Here is a 24116-nt window from a genome sequence, read left to right on the forward strand (position 1 = left end):
CTCCCCTCTCATGCTGTTTCTCTCTCGCTCGCTCTCTAAAAAATAAATAAAATCTTTAAAAAAAAATGTATATATGCATATTATATGTAAGACATCTCATTACTGAAGATCAGAGGATCAATGGTAATGCCTGGATGTCAAAATGTAAAATTTAACTCTGGTTTTCGCTCTCTGGTTTATAGTAAGCTCTGCTTAAGTCACATACTCACTTATGTCAAAATGTCTGTTATCTCTCAGAAGGGTACAAGGATAAAAGTTATAGCACTTTGAAAAAAATGTATGTATGTATTATATATGTACAGAATAATTTGGGAAACAGGTCAAGGTCATTACTAGATTACTTTTTGGGAGCAAGAAACTTGACTATGTCTATTAAAATTGAAAATAATATGGGGGCTCAGTTGGTTAAGTGTCTGACTCTTGGTTTCCGCTTAGGTCATGATGTCAGGGTCGTGAGATCAAGCCCCACGTCAGGCTCCGTGCTCAGCGCAGAGTCTGCTTGTGATTCTCTCCCTCTCCCTCTCCCTCTGCCTATCCCCCTGCTTGCACTCTCTCCCTCTCTCTCTCTCAAATAAATAAATCTTAAAAATAAAACTGAAAATAATATGCTCTTTGACCAAGTATTTTATTTCTAGGAATTTAATCTAAAAAATTCTCCTTAGGTAGTATTACATTTACTGAAGCATAATAATGATAAAAAGGAATAAATGTAATGCTCAGTCAATAATTATGATGTAATGAATTTTGATACATTTTCCGATGGAATACTTACTACCCAGCCACTGAAAAGAATTAGGTAGATCATGTGTACTGATATGAAAAAATATCTTATGGAGGGAAAAATCAAATTGCAAAAAGGTATGTAATAACAATCCATTTTAGAAATAAAAAATGTTTTATATATACATATAGAAAGAATAAAAACAATTGCAATAATACATACCAAACCATTGCCTACAGTTGTATTTAGAGGAGATTAAGTTATATATTTCTGATATGCCTAAAAAGAAAACAAAAGTGTACTCTAACCCTCATTTCTGCTTAGGAAATGTCACACAGCTAAAGCTGTGTTATGAACTGAGCCATACGGTTTCAAATTGGTTGTAGAATTTATGGATAAACATGGCCAACTCAACATGTCTTTATGTCTGCTCCTCCTGAAACCCTTCTATGACGACAGGAAGGAATTTAAAACAGTATAAACTCATAAGGTACAGCAGAGTCAACAGTGGAAAGGAAATGTCAACATATACTCAAAAGCTGAAAAGGAGATGCGGAAGGTATAATTAATTCAGCAAACCTGTTCTCTCCAAAGGACGCGGAGAGGCTCAGAAGCTGTGGGCCCAGGTACTGAAACTGGAAGATTGAAAGTTTGACCGGGAAGTAGCTAGTCTTCAAGATCCCTTTAACCTATTCCCACACACCTGCTAGGTACGCCTTCCAAATCCCCCTGGAGACAGGATGCTGTTTTAGTCTCCGAATTGAAAAGCCTTTGGACTTGGGGCACTGGCAGGATGAAGGCACAATGAGAGGCCAGACAGACAACTGGGGAAATAAGCGGAAGTTTGTACAATGAATGAGGAGGACTCTGCCTCACTCCTCCTCCCTCATCTGGCTCCAGGAGCATCGGCGGCCATGTTTACCTTCCAAAGGTGGGGAAACAGGTGACTTCTTTGCTAGAGAAAGTGAGTGAGGAGGGTGAGGAAAGAAAACCAATACTGACACTTAGGGGTGTCCAAAACAAAACACTTAGATCACTGCCCATTAAATAGAAGGATATAAATAAGTTAAAAAGAAGGAGGAATCAAAGATGTATCACATATTCAAAAGAAAGCTAAAATGGCTACATTAATATCAAAGTAGATCGCACAGAAAATAATACTACCAAAGATAAAGGAAGCAATCTCATAATGAGAAGGTGGCCAATTATTAGGAGAGCACAGTAATATTAAACATTTATGCATAAAATAACAGACCTTCAGAATGTTTAAGACAAAACCAGCTATAGCATCAAAAAGAAATGGATAAACCCAAAATTGTAACTGCAGATTTCAATGTCTCTCTCTAAATAACTGATAGAAGTAGGCAGAAAAGCAGTAAGAATATAATTTGAAAAACACTATCAACCAACTCAACCAAGTTGGTATTTATAGAAAACTCCATATAGTAAGAGCAGAATACACATTCTCTCCAAGTGCATACCATACATTTATCAGGAAAGACGTGTTCTGGGCCATAAAAAGAGTCTCAATATATTTAAAAGTATTCAAGTGATACAGATTATGTTCTTGGGCACCAACAGAGTGAAATCAAAAATCAGGAATACAAAGATTTCTGGAAAACCCCAAAATATTTGGAAACTAAGTTATATAGCTAATTAACTAATGAGTCAAAGAAGAAGTGAGAAAAAGTGTTTTTGAACTGAATGAAAATGAAACACAGCATATAAAAACCGTTCTCAAAGGCTTTTCTTTATCATTTGAGAGAAAAAGATATTTTACAGTTTGGGCACTAGAGTGTCATTTTGTGCAAGGCTTATGCCCTAAAGATTTCTGATCCCGACCTATCTGCCCCTGCCCCCCCCCCCATCTGTATTAAGACTACAGCACTGACTAGATGAGGCCAGAGTTAAGGGCAGGAAAGACTGTTCTAGCAATCTAGAACTCTAAGTTGGGAAAGAACAGAAACTGTGGACTTGAATTTAACATAAATACAATATTCACAGAAGAAAACAAAAATCTCAGAAATCAAAAATAGCACAATGGAAAATTCTTTACAGTTTAAAGATATAAATAAAATTTGCTATGAGCAAGAGAGCATAGAGAGAAAATACTTCATAGGGCTTCTCTGAGGATCTAATAAAATAATCCATGCAAAAAAAAAATCCATGCAAAGTACCTAATGTGGTGCCGGGCACGTGGTGTTTGGTAAACGTTAACCATCTTCACATTCATTATTTCTTGAATTTGTTGCTACGATTAATAATTTTTTTTTTTAAAGATTTTATTTATTTATTTGAGAGAGAGAATGAAAGAGAGCACAAGAGGGGGGAGGGTCAGAGGGAGAAGCAGACTCCCTGCCGAGCAGGGAGCCCGATGCGGGACTCGATCCTGGGACTCCAGGATCATGACCTGAGCCAAAGGCAGTCGCTCAACCAACTGAGCCACCCAGGCGCCCAATAATTTTTATATTATTATATTTTAATTTAAAATAACATATGCCATAGAGTGTGTTGCTATTATCTTCTCATGTAAAAGAACATGTTATCTGTTCACAGTAAGTGTGAGTTTTGTCACTAAATAGAAGGAAATGTCTTCTTCCCCATTTTCAATGGCTACCTCAGTAAAATTCTCCTCCAGAGACAAAGATCAAACAAAGCAAAGTTTAAACTCTAAATCAGGTCACCAGGAAAGATTTGTTTAATCACATGCCATTAGGGGCAATATTTATCCTGAACTCCAGGAATTACCTCCTTCAGTCGTGCTGGCCAGAATCCAAGGGCTCATTGCAGACCAGCCAATTTCATTCGTGCAGGACACACCAATGCTGTAATTAGCCAGCGCTTGCAGCTGCTCAATTCGATACAGATGTGGTGAAGCAGAGGTGTTAAAAATCATGACTGAGCCATTACTCAGCGGATCAACTTCCTTGACCTAAGTGAGGAGTAGAAATGTGGACGAGGCATTAGTAAGGTGGTGGGAATGCCAGACACAGAGCGCTCATCTGTTCGGTGCATGTGGCCCTTCCTCTCCACCGAGGGGAAGTAGCTGCTTCCTTTTGGGCCACACACTAATTTCCCCACCAGCATTACTGTGTGTTACTCATGCTACTGGAGCAGCCCCCGAGGACCTGAGCAAAATGCCTAAAATAAGCATTCTCACTGTGGCAGGTAACAGAGCAAATGATGATCTTTATCATATTATAATGATGGTAATTTATATTATAATATGAAATAAGAAGAAGTAGCCCTTCCTTTCTCAGAACCACCTCAATTCTTGATTTCTTCTTTCAGCTGTTTCACAGAATATGCTCCAAAGACAACCGACATCCTATGTGGAGGCAAAACCTAAATAATATTTACTATCTGTCCCTTTACAGAGAACATTTCCCAAATCCTACTGATGCATGGGATAGGGATTTCTGTTTTTATTCTGTATTTCTCTTCATTATGCAAGCTGATGAACTCTGCTCTTGCCTCAAGGTAAATTTTAGCATGTCCTTTTTTTTTTTAACCCCTACTCCCACCCCAGTATCAATTCAAGTCCAAAAGCATATGCAGAGAATGTACATTTTCTGACATTATTTGGTGGGAAGATACAGGGAAGAGTCATTTGTACTTCACCCAACAAACTTTTCTCCAAATCTCATTAAAACACCTCGGCTCTTTCCTCTGAGTTCTTTCTCTTCATCTTTCCCTCCGTAAGCTCTACCAGTCTCTCCGTGTCCCTCTCCAGATGTCCCCTGTACACACAAGCAAAAACCTAGACCTAGGCCAAACTTCTACCTTTTCCCTTAAGCATAACCTCCTGTCTGGGAATGGGAACAAGGGAGAATGCTTTTTTTTTTTCCACTATATGTTTTTCAAAATTTCTACAATATGTATTACTTATAAAATCAGAAAAGAGAAAATAATATTGAATAAAACACAAGTAACCAAAAGTAATTGGGGAAACAAATCTTAAACCCTGTACATATTCCTAATAATAACGGGCTTGCAGTCATGGGGTGTGGATACACAATGCTGTTATTTCAGGATATATGTGTTGAAATTTAGGCCATGGGGCCACAAATAACATTTTGGAATTCCAAATCCCCTAGTGGATACCACGAGGGTGGCGTTGGGGCCAAGTCTCACCTCTGACTCAGACCCGCAGACTCCACTGGGTGACAAAAGTACCAGTTGGCCTGAGGAACCACCAGAGAAGAAACAAAGAGTTACGTGCTTATCTTGGTGGTGGCTGTTGGCAGAACTTACTTTTTGTTTCTCCACTTTAGAGTATGCACCTACTTCCTGGTGACCAACCCCTGAAACTAAGATGGAGGAAACCTTTGGCTTTCCACCCCTGCCCCATTTCCGGAGCAATGTGTGGAGCATTTCCAAGCACAGGGACGCACTTTGAGAACACACTGCTGGAAGAAGACAGGGTTTCTATAACAGTCCTTCTCAGTGGGTCCTAGGGGAAAAGAGGGCATGAAATAGCAAGAAGTATGTGGGAGAGTTAAAAATAGAAATGGAGTATGCAGCCCAAAAATGGGTGAAGAAAGGAACTAACATCAGGACCAAAGGAAGTGAGAGGGTGTGTCCTGCTAGTGCATGGATCTGAATCTTGTCCAAAACATTCATTTGTTACCAAGTCAGAGTTTAAAATTGTAATGGGCTGGGGATGTGCTACAAAACTATGCTTGGTTCCTTCAGAAGTGGGAATATATTGTTAATGTGCAGAATATAAAAGTCTAACTTCTAGAGCCAGTCCTAACTAATCCTGCTAGGACCAGTCAGAGAAAACAGGATAGCCAGTTATATTTGAATTTCAGATAAACAACAAATAATTACATGTACAGGTATGTCAACAACATTACTCCTATAATTTAACTTGTAAAATAACTGTATTCTTATGGGTGAAAGGAGGCTGAGCTAGCTGGTGGGGCAAAGACAGAATAACCATGTCTGGCACCACAGGATCCAAGGTGGGCAAGGAAGGCCTGCAATTTGATAGTCACTGGATGATTTTACACTCATGCCATGGCTGCCCAAAGCCGAGGCGAAAAGAGAGAAAGCAGGTGACGCTTATGTGTGATCATCTTCTACCTTCAGGGGTGACCTGATGTTTTCAGACCTTCTTACCACCCTACTCTATCTCATTTCCACCCTGAAACCTACTCTCTCAAGGTGGGGGCAGAACTTGTCCTCAAAGTCTCCCCGAAGGCAACCATACTCATGTGGGCAGGAGCCTCATGTCTTCTTGGACTCTTCATACAGCTCAGCAGCAGTTTTTTTTTTTTTTTTCCCTTAAGATTTTATTTATTTGCGAGAGAGAGAATGAGAGACAGAGAACATGAGAGGGAGGAGGGTCAGAGGGAGAAGCAGACTCCCTGCTGAGCAGGGAGCCCGATGTGGGACTCGATCCCGGGACTCCAGGATCATGACCTGAGCCGAAGGCAGTCGCTTAACCAACTGAGCCACCCAGGCGCCCCTCAGCAGCAGTTTTAAAAAGGGCTGGTCCATGCTTCAGTTATATCTATATAGATCTATATATCTATATCTGTATATAGATGGGATTGAAGGGAGAAACAGACAATTCAAAAATAATAGTTGAGACACTAATTCCCCACTTTCAATAACAGATAAAACCACTCAGCAGAAGATCAACAAGGAAACAGAAGAAGTGAATAAGACTATAAACTAACTAGATCTACCAGACATATAAAACATTCTACCCAACCACAGGCGAATATACCTTCCCCTCAAGGACACACAGAACATTCTCCAGAAAAGAACAAATGCTAGGCCATAAAACAAACCGTAATAAATTTAAAAGGCTGAAAATCATATTAAGTATATCCTCCAAACACAATGGAATAACATTAGAAATAAGCAAAGGAAGAAAATTTGAGAAATTCATAAGTATGTGAAAATTAAACAACATACTCCTGAATAACCAATAATAAAAAAAAAGAAATCACAAGGAAAATAACCAAAAAACTTGAGATGAATGGGAAGAAGCCCCCAAATACCAAAACCTATGTGATACAGCTAACACAGTGCTTAGAGGGAAATGTATAGTATAAAGGCTTATATTAAAGAAGAAATTTCAAATAAATTACCTAGCCTTCTACCTTAAGAAACTGAAAAAAAAAAAAAAAAAAAGAGCAAACTAACCCAAAGCAAACAGAAGAAAGGAAGGGAAGACTCAAATTATTAAAATTAGGAATGAAAGAGGGGACATTACTACTAACCTCAAAGAAAAAAAAAAGCTTATAATGGATTATTATAAGCAATTGTATACCAACAATTAGATAACCCAGAGGAAATGGACACATTCCTAGAAACACACAAACTACCAATACTGACTCAAGAAGAAATAGAAAATCTAAGGAGATGTATACCAAGTAAAAAGGTTGAGGTAGTATTCAAAAAACTCTCTGCAAAGAAAAGCTCAGGACCAGATGGCTTCACTGGTGATTTCTATCAAATAGTTAAAGAATTAACATCAATCTTCCACAAACTCTTCTAAGAAATATCAGTTGAGGGAACACCTCCCAACTGATTCTATAAGGGCCAGTATCACCCTGATACCAAGACCAGAAAAAGCTAACACAAGAAAACTACAGACCAATAGCTTATATGAGTATTGACATGATTAGACAATGGTGATGGTTGCACACCTCTGTGAACATACCAAAAAGCATTATACACTTTATTTTTAAAAGTTTATTTATTTAAATAATCTCTACACCCAACGTGGGGCTCAAATTCACGACCGCAAGATCAAGAGTTGCACGCTCTTCTGACTGAACCAGCCAGATGCCCCAACACTATATACTTTAAATGGGTGAGTATTATGGTCTGTGAAATATATCTCAGAAAAAGCTGCCCAAAAAAGAGGATATCCCTGGTGAGGACTTTGTAGACACAATAAGAATTCCTAACACTTACCAGCCCTTAGGAGGTTTACAAATAAAGCTGGGCAAGAATTAAGCAAAGCTAGAGTTGGTGGGGTGAGGTTGGAGGCTATTTTGGGGATAATAGGATGTTTTCACGTTCCAGAGAAGGAACAGCTGTTAGACAAGAGTGGGAAGTAATAAAAACAGAGAAACTAATTCTGTTTGGTATTAAAAACATCTGGTTGTCAATATATAATATTCTTTAGAAGTCACTGCTTCAAGTTGAGCTGGCATGAATGGCAGTGTCAGGTTAACATGTTTTCAGCTAGTAAGACCAGACATTTATGAAACTAAGAATAATTTCTGACCCTACTGTATGACAACATACAGGGCAGAATGCATTCATGTTTTCAGTGGATAATCCACACATGTTCAACTACCTGCTCCCACAAGCAACGTCTCTTCTGAGACATGGATGAGCAGATGGTTCTGAGCACTGCTTTTGGCATCAGAACTTTCTGGGTTTGCCACTTTACGGGCTCTGTGAGCACTCTGAGCCTGCAGTGCTGGTGTGGGTTTGGTTTTTTTTTTAAGATTTTATTTATTTATTTGACAGAGAGATAGAGAGCACAGTAGGCAGAGCAGGCAGAGGGAGAAGGAGAAGCAGGCTCCCCACAGAGCAGGGAGCCCGATGCGGGGCTCGATCCCAGGACCCTGGGATCATGACCTGGGCCGAAGGCTTAACCGACTGAGCCACCCAGACACCCCTCTGGTGTGGGTTTTAAGTAAGATAATTGTGAGCTACACTTTCCATTTTAATGAAATTAACACTCAAAGCAGAGCCTACATCACGGCAAGGTACCATTTTAGGATGGCTAGCCGGTATTTCTTACAGCATTATCTCATACCAATTTTGGGTAGTGGTTAAAAAGGGGAAAGACTTTGCAAGGCCTCTAATGCCCAGGTTGTCCTGGGAGCCAGGGGCCAAGGTGCTACATTTGACAGCAAAAATGACCCATCTCCTGCTTGCCTGTCCTTCATGGCCACCAGCCCAGGAGGAGCCAGGTTGAGGAGTACTTGGCTTCCCGAACTCCTGATCACAAGCCAGTCCTAATTTAGGGATGTGTTTTTATATCTTAAAAATTAATTCTCCCTGGTCTCATGATGTTCTATCTTAGAAACCTGTTTCCGTTCTGGTTGGGCCCTGGACCATGAGCAGAAAGGAAGCAGCATCCCGGGGCAGAACACCATAAAATGGGGCATGTGCGGTGGACACTGAGTGGGGAAGAGGTCAATGGACTTCTGAACAGAGGTGTTGAAGGCCTCGGCATCCATCCTCAGGTGGAAGAAAAATCAGGTAGGTGCTCAGAGCACTTCTCTCTTCATCTTGCAGGTTTACCTGAACGCTGCAATTCTGGAACGGGGAGTATCCATCAAAACCCGGGACCCAGGAGATAAGCAGGCTGTTTGCGGTGCTGTTGTAGACACTGACTTCAGTTGGTGGGGAGGGAATTGCTACGCAAAAACAAAGACACACATACAAACACAGTTATAAACCATAGGTGGCCACAGCCACCAAACGCAGTATCAAGCCTGTTTCTGTTTCTTAAGATTAGGAAAATTCAACCCAAGTTTTAAAAAGAAGCCACATTATGCCGAGACTAAGCATATTAGCTTATAGACAGGTCTCCGGTGATAGGATGGTTCTGCCTGGGCCAGAGGAGTGGAGCCCAGACCTGCTTTCCTGCCCACTGATAAAGTGAGGCCTTAGCTGGAAAAGGATGTAGAGACGTCTATTCCCTTCCCTGAGCTCATGGTCACTACCCTACTGCATGCAGGCATGTTGCTGGGTGCCGCTCTGCATGAGGACAAAGAGCCATGGCCCTACTCTTGTTCAGCTCTTGGTTGGAGAGGAGGGGAGACCCATATTACCTGATGATGAGAGAGCCCCACGCCAGGAAGAGAAGGGTACTATGGGGGCATGAGTGTGGGTGCGTGGTGGAGCGGGGAGAAGCTTTCCAGGCCAAGGAAACAGGTGAGAGTCAGTTCAAGCAAAAGAGCCAACTGCATCTGCTGGGAGTGGAGGCAGGTAATACCATAAGGTGTGCAATGACCCTGGCCACGTGTGGGACATGGCTAGGTATCTTAATTCAAATCTAAGAAGGATCTGAACTTTGGGGATCTTACTTTATGCTAATTTTAATTTTCTTTTCTTTTTTTTTTTTAAGATTTTATTTATTTAGGGCACCTGGGTGGCTCAGTTGGTTAAGCGACTGCCTTCGGCTCAGGTCATGATCCTGGAGTCCCAGGATCGAGTCCCGCATCGGGCTCCCTGCTCAGCAGGGAGTCTGCTTCTCTCTCTGACCCTCCCCGCTCTCATGCTCTCTATCTCATTCTCTCTCTCAAATAAATAAATAAAATCTTTATTTATTTGACAGAGAGAGACACAGCGAGAGAGGGAACACAAGCAGAGGGAGTGGGAGAGGGAGAAGCAGGCTTCCCGGCGAGCAAGGAGCCCGATGGGGGGCTCAATCCCAGGACCCTGGGATCACAACCTGAGCTGAAAGCAGACGCTTAACCGACTGAGCCACTGAGGCATCCGGCTAATTTTAATTCTTAATTAATAGTCATAATCACATTTCTAAGTAGAAATGATGACTGTTGTTTTTGCGTGCTTCCTATGGGCCAGGACGTTATGGACTTCGCTTTGTTTAATCATCACCAGAACCCTGTCACAGAGGTGGCCTCACGATCCTCATTTATGGATGAGGATACTGAGGATCAGAGAAGGTAAAAACTTGCCGAAGATCACAGAGCTCGTAAGCAGTAGGACGGGGCCCTGAACTCAGGTCTGTCTGAGTACGGAGCTCGTGTCCCTCAGTAGGACACTGGAGGCTGGTTGCAGGAGGCAGCAAGCACGTCAGCGTGAGCACCAGCAGGGACTGGGGAGTCTGGTTCCTGCCTGGCTGGCTGTGTGGCCCCGGCCACAGTCAAATGCCCTTTCTAAACTCTGTTCCTTTCTCTAATAGTGGCGATGGTAGTAGCACTGCTCCATGGGGCTGAGGGGAAGATTAAAAAGGTAACACAAGGGCGCCTGGGTGGCTCAGTTGGTTGGGCGACTGCCTTCGGCTCAGGTCATGATCCTGGAGTCCCGGGATCGAGTCCCGCGTCGGGCTCCCTGCTCAGCGGGGAGTCTGCTTCTCCCTCTCCCACTCCCCCCTCTTGTGCTCTTTCTCTCTCTCACTCTCTCTCTCAAATAAATAAATAAAATCTTTAAAAAAAAAAAAAAGTAACACAAGGAGGAGGGTTGGGGGAGGTGTGCTGGAGGAGGTGAAGCAATGACAGGGTGGGCAGAAGACCGGGGGAAGGAGAGCTGGGACCATGAGAAGTGCGTGAGGTACCATATTCAGGAGTTTCTGTTTACTAGTAGACACACAGCTTGGTGAGTGGGAAAGAATCAGCATTTTGTTCGACTCACTTCCCTAAATAGATCACTTGTAGAATTGTCTTAAAATGTCTGCCTTTCCAGATCATAATTTGGCCACATATATTATAGTTAATAAGAGATTAGAAGAAGGAAGTCTTGGTTGCGTTGACATAAATGTTTAAATAAATGAAAAGAAAACCAAAAACGTAAGTTTTCAAAAGAGGACTGATAAAAAAAAAAAAAAGCTAAGTTCTGTGTGAAGCATAAAATTTTAAAAAGTGTCTCTCATTTTATAAATAAATTTTAAGGTGTTTACACTTTATGAAAATAGTCTTTATAAATTTACGCCTACTCATGAATTCCTGAAATTCCCAACGTATCTTTTGAAAATTGTAATAATGAGACTCATAGTGAGGAAGTTATACACTTCCTCTGGGTCTAAGTTTCAGTTTGCTCTTTTTTTTCTTCCAATGAACTTTTAGAAAATGCCTCATCACCTTCATCTAGTTGATTTGCTGAAATGAAACATCAGCACCTTTTTATTTTTTTATTTTATTTATTTACTTTTTAAAAGTTGGCTCCATGCCCAGTGTGGAGCCCAATGTGAGGCTTGAACTCACAAACCTGAGATCAAAACCTGAGCTGAGATCCAGTCAGACGCTTAACTGACTGAGCCACCCAGGCACCCCCATCAGCACCTTTTTAAAATATTAACTTCTTTGTAAATTGAGTCCCCTGCTGTATCTTACCTAACTTTTAACTCATTATTAAACACATTCTGCTTTTTCCTTGTGCTGTATCCCTAAGATTAAGACCAAAAGGAATATGGAATCAATATTTGCTTCTCGATATTTAAATTAAGAACAAATAGGACGCCTGGGTGGCTCAGTTAGTTAAACATCTGCCTTCGGCTCAGGTCATGATCTTGGGGTCCTGGGATGGAGCCCTGAGTTGGGCTCCCTGCTCAGCGGGGAGTCTGCTTCTCCCATTCCCTCAGCCCACCGCCCCCCACTCATGCTCTCTCTCACTCTCAAATAAATAAATACATAAATAAATAAAATATTTAAAAAAAAGAACAAATACTAAAACATAAAATTTGCTTGAGTTTCTCTGAGAGAAGCTAAGAAAGATGATTTGAAAAGGGATAAAATGACAGTATATTTACTTTCACGTTTCGGGTTTAACTAACTTCGATCCCACAAAGGGAGAAGGAGGTAGATGATTGGATTGGAATGTCTCCACTAGCATGCGGACCTTCAAAGACAAGTCTTCCATTATGTTATATCCCAGCTCAGAGGCGATAAGGAGATTTGGAGGCAAAGGCATGGGAGCTCCCGGCTCTCCCCTCTCTCCTCTCGGCGGGGGGGTGGGTGGAAATCGGATGGACTCGCTTCAGCCCCAGCTGCCTGGTAAGGACAGAGCCCATTCCTTGGATCGATGCCCTAAGCCATCCCCACCCCTGGGGGCTCTTCAACGGGTAATGGGGACTAGTTCAAGGTGGGAGAGGGAAAGGTGAAAACAGGAGCTAAGAAGATCGAGGGTAGACATCTCAGCCTATTTTCTCAGACTAAGCAGAACTAAACGAGTTAACGTTTATCAAAGACTTATGCACCAGACACCATTTTGAGTGTTTTTACTGTCATTATCTCATGTAAGCCTCAAAATTATGTAGATTCTGTAATTATCCCTATTTTATACTGAAGCTAGGGAGGTTAAGTGACTTGTCCAAGGTCACAAAGAAAGTCAGTGGGGGAAGACAGGGCTCAAACCCAGGTAGCTGGCTGCAGAGCTCATGCTGTGTCCCCTGACCAGCTCCCAGAACATGCTCGAGGCTTGGCCCTGGTGCTTACCTTTGATGTTGATCTGCACACCCTTGGACACGGTCAGCCCTTTGTCATTGTGGGCCTCACAACTGAAGACTGCTGTCTCTGTCAGACCTGGAAATAGAAGGGGACTCGTGAGACCAGGCTCACAGAGAAACAGGCTGCAGTTCACCAGAATCCTAGGTTGTCTTAGCATTCTTTCACTTTTTGGTTCATTGCCTCAAGCCATAAATGCAAAGTTAATTTTAAAACTATGCTGGTGGCTGAAAAACAAACTTGGGATTAAACCCTAGCTACCGGGAGCAAGTCAATCGTGGGCCTAAGATACAGCTGTTCTTCATTTAAGTGCTTTATTTTTCCCAGATGGTGAGATGTTAGGTAACAAAAGCAGTAATATTTAGACTTAAATTTCTGCAAGAGGGGGGACGCCTGGGTGGCTCAGTCGGTTAAGCGTCTGCCTTTGGCTCAGGTCATGATCTCAGGGTCCTGGGATTGAGTCCCACATCGGGCTGCCTGCTCAGCGAGGAGCCTGCTTCTCCCTCTGCCTGCCACTCCCCCTGCTTGTGCTTCCCCTCTCTCTCCCTACTAAAAAAAAAAAAAAAAAACTTAAAAAAAAAATATTTCTGCAAGAGGGTATAGGAATCGCTGGCCCCGATATCAAGAACACTGCTTTCTGAGGCTCATCTGGACAATCCCCTGCCGCTTAGCCACACAGTACATACTACATCACATACTAGTGACATTTCAGGATACCAGACATAGCAGGATAAAAGTCACAGCGCTGAAAAACCTCAGATGATCTGTTGTAATGAATCCTTTTTTAATAGTAAAAATTAGTTCATAAAGAATTATTACGTAAACACAAGATATTATTATTACTTGAAGAGAAGACACTAGTGCTGAATGAAGAAAAATTCTACCATTTCAGAGGTTTGAAGACATCTTAGAAATGAAACAAACTAGTTGACTTATTAATTTTAAATAGAAAGGAGGAGAGGTAATCCAGATACTGGTCTCTAATACTATTTGCCAATAGAACACCTTAGAGAAATGGCTGATGCTCAGATTGGAGCAGGAAACAGATAAGATGAGCACAAACGCCATGCAACACACACACACACAGACACACACACACACACACAGAGTGATGGGGGAATGACAGAGACATAGAAGCCAACTGGAAGAACTCCTCCTAATAGCCAAAGCTGGAATGGTTTACATGAAAATAAATGAAGTAGCATTGAATTGTAACCCAAAGTATAAAATAAATATTCACAAGCCTATACTGATGTAAATACATGATTAAATAATGGGGAGGAACAAACAAGTCTCCCATGCAGAAGAGTTCCAAATAATTTATGTGGATTCTCAAGCGGGAGGACCATAACTCCCAACCCCTTAAACGTGGGCTGCACATAGTGACTTCCTTCCAGAGAGGACAGTATGAAAAGGAAATCAAAGCAAAACTTTATTTTATTTTTTTTAAACTTCAGAGTAGAGAAAACGATAAACACTACCTTGGCCACATGACCAAGGTCAACACCACTAAGTCACGTCGACAGAATGTATCCTTGATATGATGTAATGAAAATGGCACTTCCCCTCTGCAGTCTTCCTCCCAAAAACATACAACCCAAGTCTAATCAGGAGGAAAATATCAGACAGTCCAAACTGTGAGACATTTTACAAGAAACCTGACCAGTATTCCTCAAAACCGTCAGGACCATTAAAAACAAGGAAAGTTTGAGAAATTGTTACAACCAAGAGGAGCCTAAGGAGACAAGACAACTAAATCCTGGATGAACTCATTGAATCATACAAGGGTATTAGGTAAAAACTAAGGAAATCTGAATAAAGTAGAGACTTGAGTTAATAATAATGTTCATTGGTTCATTAATTATAACAAATACATCACACTAATGTGAGATGTTAATAATGGGAGAACGTGCAAGTGGGGTTTATGGGAAAACTCTGTATTATCTCCATGGTTTCTAAAATCTAAAACTATTCTAAAATTTAAAAACGGGTGTTTTTTGTTTTGTTTTGTTCTTGTTTTTTTAAAAGCACAGCCATATATATTATACATCTGGTAGAATCTGGAAACTTCTCTGTCTCTGGCACACAAAGGTGTCCTCTGGCACAGAGTTCACATCATGAACTAGAGAAAGAAAAAATTCTTGAAAATAGACCTCCATTTGCTTCTTGCCTGAAAACCTTACTTTGTTATCTTCTATCCTTTTACTTGTATAGGTAATTCTCCGTCTGATAATTTTAAAATTCAAAGCTTGTCACTAACAGTAATTAAAAATTTGAAAAATCAAGGAGGAACAAGATGCTGAGGGAAGGCCAGCCCAAGGCTGGGCCAAGTGGCCAGAGAACCGTGCCTGGGAGAAGTTCTAGGAAGAAATGTGAACCTGATCCCTTTTATGTTGGCTCTTCTCTTGAGGGTTAGAAGTGCACAGAAAAATCAGTGCTGGTGGGGTTTTGTTCTTTTCCATCCAGATGGAAGTTAGTCCATGCGCCTGAGTTCTGCTGACTAGACACGGTCTCTCAAGAAAAAAACGAACCTGTGTATCTCTGTCCTACAATTCTTTGGTGACTTTTTTACTTCTCTAAAAGAATGTTTTGTCAGAATAGGACAGATACTTCAGGTATTTTCATTTTCTGAGGTGAAGAGTATTTCCCTCAGACTGGAGGAAAATCCTAATCAAATGGCTTAGATTCTCTTGACACTTCCAAGAGCTAAGAAACTAAAATTTCAGGTAGAAGCCATCATGTGACATTTTTGGTCACTCCCTTTTGAGTGGCAGATGGAACTGCTAATAGTTTGTGTGATGGTTTACAAAAAAATATTTCACTGAAGAGGAATATTTATCTCAAACCCATTAGCCACATCTATAAAAGGACATCCCTGAATACCCTGCCTCAGGTGTCATTATATCTTCTGCTTGTATTCCTCCCAAATAACTTTGAAAAATATATGGAGTCTCTCATACATTTTGAGGTTTGCATCTTAAATTTTTTATAACTTAAACAGCTACAAAGAATACAATTTCATGTACTCTGACATTTTAAAGCAAAATTCCTTTAAAGGCACCTATGTAGCCCAGCCATGACCAGGATGGGAGACCCAGCATCACCCACTGAAACAATTTTCTCCCAGGAGCCAGAAGTTTTCTATCATGGCTTTCTACTTCCCCTGCAGAATTTTATCCAAATGGCCTAAGTATGTGGGTTTGGAAGTCATGACTAATCACCCTACAACACTTTTGGCAAAGAAAATACACATATACGTTGAAATTGGAAAAAAAAAATTCTTCTAGATTGATTATCCTCACAACTCTTATTAGGGCACAACTCATCAAGACAAAATATATAATTCTTTTTTTTTTTTTTAAGTAGGCTCCATGTGGAGCCCAATGTGGGGCTTGAACACATGACCCTGAGATCGAGACCTAAGCCAAGATCAAGAGTTGGATGCTTAACCGAATGAGCCACTCAGGTGCCCTGACAATGTATATAATTCTTAAACATAAACAGTAAAATTTTACTGGAAGGGCAACTTCTTCACTGAACAAAATTTGGAATTTTCTATGTAGTGATCTGGAAATTTCTTAACCTTGAGTCAATGCACTATAGCAGCCACTCTCGAAGTGTGGTCTAGAGACTCCTGGGCATCCCAGAGGCCCTTTTAGGAGGCCTAATGATGAAAACTATTTCTGTCATAATAATAATAACACTAATAATAATGATAAGATGTTATTTGTCCTTTCCACTTTCATTCTCTCAGGAACATGTGACGGAATATTCCAGAAGAATTTTCCAGAGGCTGTATGTTGTGTGATGATGTCATTAGTTTTTTTTTTTATTCTTATGTTAATCCCCATACATTACATCATTAGTTCTAGATGAAGTGTTCCATGATTCATTGTTCGTGGATGATGTCATTAGTTTTATCAGGTAACGGAGTACGTGCTTATATATTTTTATGCTCTAAAAGTTTTGCTTTAGTTTCTAATTCAGTACTTATCAACAGGTAGAACTCACAGAAACAAAACCTCTTTGGTTCTCAATAATTAAGTCTGTGAAGGGATCTTGAGACCAAAGCATTTGAGAACTGATGCCCTGTAGTGACTCCAGATAAGTCAGGGAAAGGTCTTTCTTCTTTTGCAAAGTGAGGGAGAGATTTGGACTTTGGGCACTTTGTCAGGCATTTACTTTACAAAAGAAGACGGACACATCCCAGATGAGGATCAAGACCTCATCCCTCGGGCTCCTGGGTGGCTCAGTCGGTTGGGCGACTGCCTTCGGCTCAGGTCATGGTCCCGGAGTCCTGGGATCGAGTCCCACATCGGGCTCCCTGCTCGGCGGGGAGCCTGCTTCTCCCTCTGACCCTCTCCCCTCTCGTGCTGTTTCTCTCTCTCTCTCAAATAAATAAATAAATAAAATCTTTAAAACAAAAAAGACCTCATCCCTGTAAGCCACTGCCTGGCACCCATGCTGCTGACCATTATGTCACATTATGTGATGCTTTGCTTTTCATGCTGAAGAATCACCTTTAACCTTCCAGGTCATAAGCTCTCAAATGAGACGCCCATTTCACCAGGCTCCATGAATGGGCACAACTTTGCTTATATTTAGAAAAATTGGCTTTGGCTCAATAAGAAAATACAGAGAGTTGCTATGCAATTTATACTTTTTATATAGTCGAGCTAAACACAGTTATTTGACTTCAGGGACTCTTGTCAAAACTCTTGGGAAACACTCGAGTACAAGATACAGATCACATTCCAAGCTGGCCAGAAGCGGAAAAAAACAAGAGGATGGATTCATTTTCTGAGATCGGTTGACCAGCTATAGATCCCTAAGTAAGACAACTGGGGCCCACTGTTCTTCAGAGCTGCGAGGTTTATCAATGCTGAAAGTGAAACTGCGTATCAGGAACACTATGTTAAGTGGGAAGTCGCGTTTCCTTTCTGTGTTTCTTTTCAAAGTGCACACAAAGTCAGGAAAACAATCTCTAGCACATTCTCTGGCACAAGACATCCACATTAGTATAGAATTGTCCAGAAGTAGCTAAACCACCTATTATATCAGTTCTTCCCATGAGCTGAGGTGGTTAATGCCCACAGGCCAAAGAGACGCCAATAGCGAGAAGTGGAAACTGGTTCAAACCAAAGTTAACTTTCTCCTAAAGTAGGTGGGCCAAAACTTAAGACAAAATACAGTCTTCTTTGCTTAATGTATTCAGTTATACATACTTCCTTTGTTTAATGGCACTAGCTTCCCAGCTAGAGACTCATATAAGAGCCTGGGTTGGATATAGCAACTAGTGTGTGCTGGGAAAGACTGTTGCCTCTCACTTTCCTCTTCTCTGTCTGGGTGAACAATCACCAGACTGGAATAGACCTTGAAGTTTTATAGCGTGAGCCCTTGTGGCTTTCCAGGGGAAAAAAAATTATCCACCCCCTTAAGTCCACACCCTACTACCCACTCTCTCCCGAGTGACCATGGCACCGGAGCCTCCTGTCTTTCTGAGCCCTGTCCTCCTCCAGTGGGAACCCCCCCTTACTCTGTCACATCTCACCTAACTCCTGATGTTCATGCCCCTCTTACTTGGTCTGCTGGTTTAAAAAAAGACAGCCTCTGACACAAGGTCTGAAAGATATTTTAAAGAACATTCAGAAACAGGATGTTCCCTTGAGGGAAGGACAACCAGAATTGCTAAGAAAGCAACTTCTAAGAGCACCAGTTGGGCCAATTTGTTGAGTTCTGGATAAGCAACCCTTTCATTTTTTTTTTTTTCCCTTAGAGCAAAAGAGGCAAAGCAATGGAAGCACATTCTGCATAAAGGAAGTTGCTTATTAACTTGGAACACACTCTCTGCCCTGAATTCATTCACTCAATACATATTTACTGAGTACTTACTAGGTGTCAGACATTTTCCCAGGCACTTGGGGTATATCCATGAATAAAAGAGATCCCTGCCCCTATGGAGCTCACATTCTTACAGAGAGAAGTGGGTGAGAAAGAATAACCTTGATAAATAAGTAAGCTTCATGCTCTATCAGAAGGTGATTAATGGAATGGAAAAATACAAAAAGATCAGAGAGGGCCGCGGGTGGGTGGGAAAGTGGGCTGTGATTTCAAATATTCAGGTCAGAGGCTCAGAGAAATGTCCTCCAATGAATGACTCTGAGTGAGGGAATAGGCTAATGTTGTGGGGAGTGGGGGTTCTGGGATGGGACACCTGGAACTTTGAGCAGAAGACTGACATGATCTAACTTGTGTTTTATCAGGATCGTTGCAGGGGCCACATGAAGACTAAACCTTAAGCAAGTAGGTCCCTTACTAGCTCCAAATTTTTTCCTGATCTGAAAATGGGTATTAAAAATGCCTAACTATATCACAGCTTACTATGAAGTTCAAAGTCAGTCCTTAGAGAAAGCACTGTGAAAATGATGAACTGACTTATATCAATTCTAGTTATTGTTACTGTTGTTATTACAATGAGTATTATTAACTCTATCCAACTAACTAAAACATAAAGCTAGCTTAGATATTTTCTAAATGTGGATTTAAAAAATAAATGAGTATTTTTAAAAAATAAAAACCAGGGGTGCCTGGATGGCTCAGGTCATGATCTCAGGTCCGTGGGATTGAGCCCCACGTTGGGCTCTGCACTCAGCACAGAGCCTGCTTGAGATTCTCTCTCTCCCTCTTCCTCTGTTCCCACCCCTGCTTTCACATGCATGAATGCACACGCATACATACTCACACACTCTCTCTCAAATAAATAAAATCTTAAAAAAATAAAAACCAGAAAGATCAGCGTAAGTCTACCACTCTTGATAGAAAGATAGCTCAAAACTGACAATGAGATAGTAACTATTGCATATAAAAATAAGACAAAAATTTTATAAGAAACACTTGAGTTATTCCTGCGGGTTGCTCCTGTACCAAGGGCCTTACACTCATTATTTCACTGAATCCTCATAAATGTTCTATGAGGTAGACACGGTTATTATCCCTCTTTTATACAAGGAACTTGAGTAACTTGCCTAGGAACACACGATAGTGAAGTAGTATTACTGTGTATGTCATAGCTAGGGATCCCAACCACTAACCTACAATGTGTTCCACCATTAAATACCATATAGCAAAACCTCTTGCAGTTCTGTTCTTTATTTTGGGATTTGGTTTTGCCCAAGACAAAGTGCTTTTTAAAAACAGAACTTTGGGACACCCGGGTGGCTCAGTTGGTTAAGCATCTGCCTTCGGCTGGGGTCATGAACCCAGGGTCCTGGGATCAAGTCCCACATCAGGCTCCTTGCTCAGCGGGGAGCCTGCTTCTCCCTCTGCCTGCCGCTCGCCCTGCTTGTGCTCTCTCTCTCTGACAAATAGATAAAATCTTTAAAAAAATAAAAAATAAAAACAAAACTTCGTGGGGCATAGGGTGGCTCAGTCTGTTGAGTTTCTGACTCTTGATTTTGGCTCAGGTCATGATCTCGGGGTGGTGGGATCAGACTCCGTGTTGGGCTCTGTGCTCAGCATGGAGTCTGCTTGTCCCTCTCCCTCTGCTCCTCCCTCAGCTCATGCTCTCTCTCTCTCTCAAATAAATAAATAAATAAATAAAATCTTTTAAAAAATAAAAACAAAATTTTGTTTTGGAATAATTTTCAATTTACAAGAAATTACAGAAATAGTACAGAGTTATTGTATACCCTTCACCAGCTTCCCTTAATGATAAGATCCTACATAATCATAGTATAATAACCAAACAAGAAAGTGACGTCACTATAATACTATTAACTGAAATAGAGACCATATTCAGATTTTTGCCAATTTTTGTTCTGTTTTATTTTTTTGTGTGTGTGTGGGGGGGTGTATAGCTCTATGAAATTTTATTTCAGGTAAGATTTGTACTACTTCAGCACCAAAAAAAAAAAAAGCTCCCTCATATTTTAGGAACATCCTACCCAAGCTAACCCCTGATTAATCATCATAACTTTGCCATTTTGAGAATGTTATATAAATGGAATCACACAGCATGTAACCTTTGAGATTGGCTTTGTTGACTCAGAATAATGCCCTTTAGACAAAGTACTGCTTTGCTCATGTCTCTTAAAGACAGCTTTTACATCACAGAAGGACAAAAACCCAACTGGTATCAAGAGAAAAAAAACATATGGCCTTCCTGTTCATAAACATGCTTGCTCAATGCAAGTGTCAACCATCAGGACTCTTCAAACCACTTCCCTACTTAGCACTCTCTTGGTAGAATCGACCTCGGAAAAGTTTACTTCAGGGTTAATTTCAAGACAGGATGGCCTCTCCTTGCAAACACTCCTAGGTTTGCATCAGCAGGTAAAGCATAAACCCAGCTCCTGGCATTTCCAGTCAGAATGGCACCTAGTTCCTCAACCGTGAACTTCTGAGGTGGGCTCAGGTATCACTAATGCATCCTCAAAATTAAACACAGATGTAAATAAGAATAATGTTTTATGGTTCTTTTACAATATTACAAAATTCAGGTGCTTGGGAATAGTCCACAGATAGCTGACTTGATCTAACTTGGTGTGTCAGAAGCTTGCACTGTTGGCCCTTTCTCCATGGACTTCTTTAAGCCCTCTGTCTACAAAATGGGTGTAAAAAAACTGCTCTGTTAATTTCATAGAACTGGTTTTATTTATATTTCTATAAATGAGAAGAGATAAGGAGTTTAAATGCAAAAGCAATTATGCAAATACAAGTTACTTCATTCTCACTGTGTTCCTTTGTCCCAGTGAAGGGACCTCTGACTCAGGATCTGTTTATAATTCATTTGTTTATTCAGTAGTTCATTCATTCATTCACACAGTTCTGATGTGCCAGGCACTGTGCTGGGTGATAGGGCTAAGGTAATTAATAACTAATATGTAATAATCACACTGATCAATAATTCAGGGTAGGGAGACAGTAGATGGTTGTGCTTTCATGTGGTGGGGAAGTACAAGCATTATGGAAGAGGCACTGTGGATACACAGACAAGGACAGGGTGTCCTGAAAGGTTTTCAGAAAACAAATACATATGGGTACAAAGATGTCCACGTAAGTAACAACCACCACCAAAATAAAACCACCTACATGCTCATCAGCAAGGGGGTGGTTAAATATATTATGGTCCATTCATGCAATGGGGCGATTATCATAAACAATGAGAGGCCCACAAGTACCTGTATGGGAAGATCTACATGTCTTGGCCATCTATGTGTATATGTACATATGTGAGTATATTTAAAGGAGAAGGGCCTTGAAGGAAGTGAACCAGTGGCTCACATTGTGTGTCATCACACACACTGTATGTGACAACTATGTAGGGAGTGAACGTGCGGAGATTCAAGGGAGACTTGCCCATTTTGCTTTGGTATGTTGCTATGGTTTGAATGTTTTACAATGAAAATGTGTTCACGTATTATTTGTGTAATAAAAAGGCTGAAATCGGGGTACCTGGGTGGCCCAGCTAGTTAAGTGACTGACTCTTGTTTCAGCTCAGGTCATGACCTCAGGGTTGTGAGATGGAGCCCTGTATCAGGCTTTGCACTCAGCGTGGAGTCTGCCTGAGATTCTCTCTCTCCCTCTCCCTCTGCCCCTCCCCTTGGTGGCGCTTGCTCACGCACTCTCCCTCTTTCTCTCTCAAATAAATAAATAAATAAAAATCTTTAAAAAAATTAAAAAATTAAAAAGGCTGAAATTAGTCTGCATGTGCATTATCATTCTAATTTGAAGGAAAATCATTATATACACCCAAGCATATACATTTACAGAAGAGGTTTAAATGGAATCAAATCTGTGTTTTCGTCATAATTGTATACATGTATAATAAGATGTAAATGTAAAAATACTTTTTCTGAATTTTCTACATTTTAGACATAAAGTCATTTAATAATTATGTAAAATAAAGTTAAAAAACCATTTTTTGTTTTTTTTAAGAGAATGGGGCAGAGGCAGAGGGAAAGGGAGAGAATCTTGAGCAGGCTCCACACTTAGCCTCATGACCTGGGCCCCCTAAAATCTTTTTATTTTGAAATAATTATGGATTCACAGAAAGATGTAAAGAAACACACAGGGAAGTTTGGTGTATCCTTCACCCTACCTCCCCAATGTTAACATCTTACATAACCACAGCACACTGTCAAAACACTATAGCACAATGTCAATTTCCTAGCCAGGAGACTGACATTGGTACTATCCACAGAGCTTATTCAGATTTTACCAATTATACATGCACTCATTTGTGTGTGTGTGTGTGCACACATGCATGCATATAGCTCTACGTAAGTTAACATATGCAGCTTTGTGTAACTATCATCACAATAAAGGTTGTTTTAAAAAACACACTATTGGGGGGGCGCCTGGGTGGCTCAGTCAGTTGTGTCCAACTCTTGATTTCGGCTCAGGTCATGATCTTAGGGTCATGAGATTGAGCCCCACATCCGACTCCACACTCAGTGTGGAATCTGCTTGAGATTCTCTCTTTCTCTGCACCCCCACCCCTGGCTTGCACTGCACTTTCTCTCTCTCTCGCTCTCAAATGCATAAATAAACAAAAAACACATTATTAGGCTATAAACTGCTCTATTTCTATTTTACTTCTATCTTCTCTAGCAAAGGAAAAAAAAGCCTTCAAATTAAAAAAAGTAAAATAAAAATTGTAATGAACTTGCAACCCAAAATAGGTTGTGGTTGTGAGAGTATATCACCATTTAGAAATAAATCAGGTCTCCAAGCTGAGACAAATTATACACAGCCGTGGGTATTAAAAGAATTTGTAGGGCGCCTGGGTGGCTCAGTTGGTTGGGCGACTGCCTTCAGCTCAGGTCATGATCCTGGAGTCCCGGGATCGAGTCCCGCATCGGGCTCCCTGCTCGGCGGGGAGTCTGCTTCTCCCTCTGACCTTCCCCCTCTCATGCTCTCTCTCTATCTCATTGTCTCTCAAATGAATAAATAAAATCTTTAAAAAAAAAAAAAGAATCTGTAAATCTTATCACAGAAACACACTTTCACCTTCTAAGATAACATGCAGTAGAGGAAAAGTTCCAGATGAACAGAGATTGACAGATTGTCCCTATTTTCTTTTCTTTTTTTAAAAGATTTTTATTTGAGAGAAAATGAATGAGAGAGAGAGAGAGAGCATGAGCAAGGGGAGGGAGAGGGAGAAGCAGACTCCCCACTGAGCAGGGAGCCCGATGTGGGGCTTGATCCCAGGACCCTGGGATCAT

General features: G+C 40.9%; 1 protein-coding gene across 2 annotated transcripts in view; it reads right to left on the reverse strand.

Moving 5' to 3' along the window:
- Positions 1-24116, reverse strand: part of MERTK (MER proto-oncogene, tyrosine kinase) — a 105059-nt gene that overhangs the window by 32475 nt on the left and 48468 nt on the right. For both annotated transcript variants that reach the window (XM_006737318.3, XM_081796792.1), the window contains exons 5-7: positions 12883-12969; positions 9005-9120; positions 3470-3653 (exon numbers count right to left, since the gene is read on the reverse strand). In XM_006737318.3, coding sequence (XP_006737381.1) covers positions 3470-3653; positions 9005-9120; positions 12883-12969 — 387 coding nt within the window. The remainder of the gene's footprint in view (positions 1-3469; positions 3654-9004; positions 9121-12882; positions 12970-24116) is intronic.

Source organism: Leptonychotes weddellii, chromosome 10 (genome assembly GCF_054177405.1).
Source record: "Leptonychotes weddellii isolate Sample4059 chromosome 10, ASM5417740v2, whole genome shotgun sequence".
In the NCBI taxonomy this organism is placed as follows: Eukaryota; Metazoa; Chordata; class Mammalia; order Carnivora; family Phocidae; genus Leptonychotes; species Leptonychotes weddellii.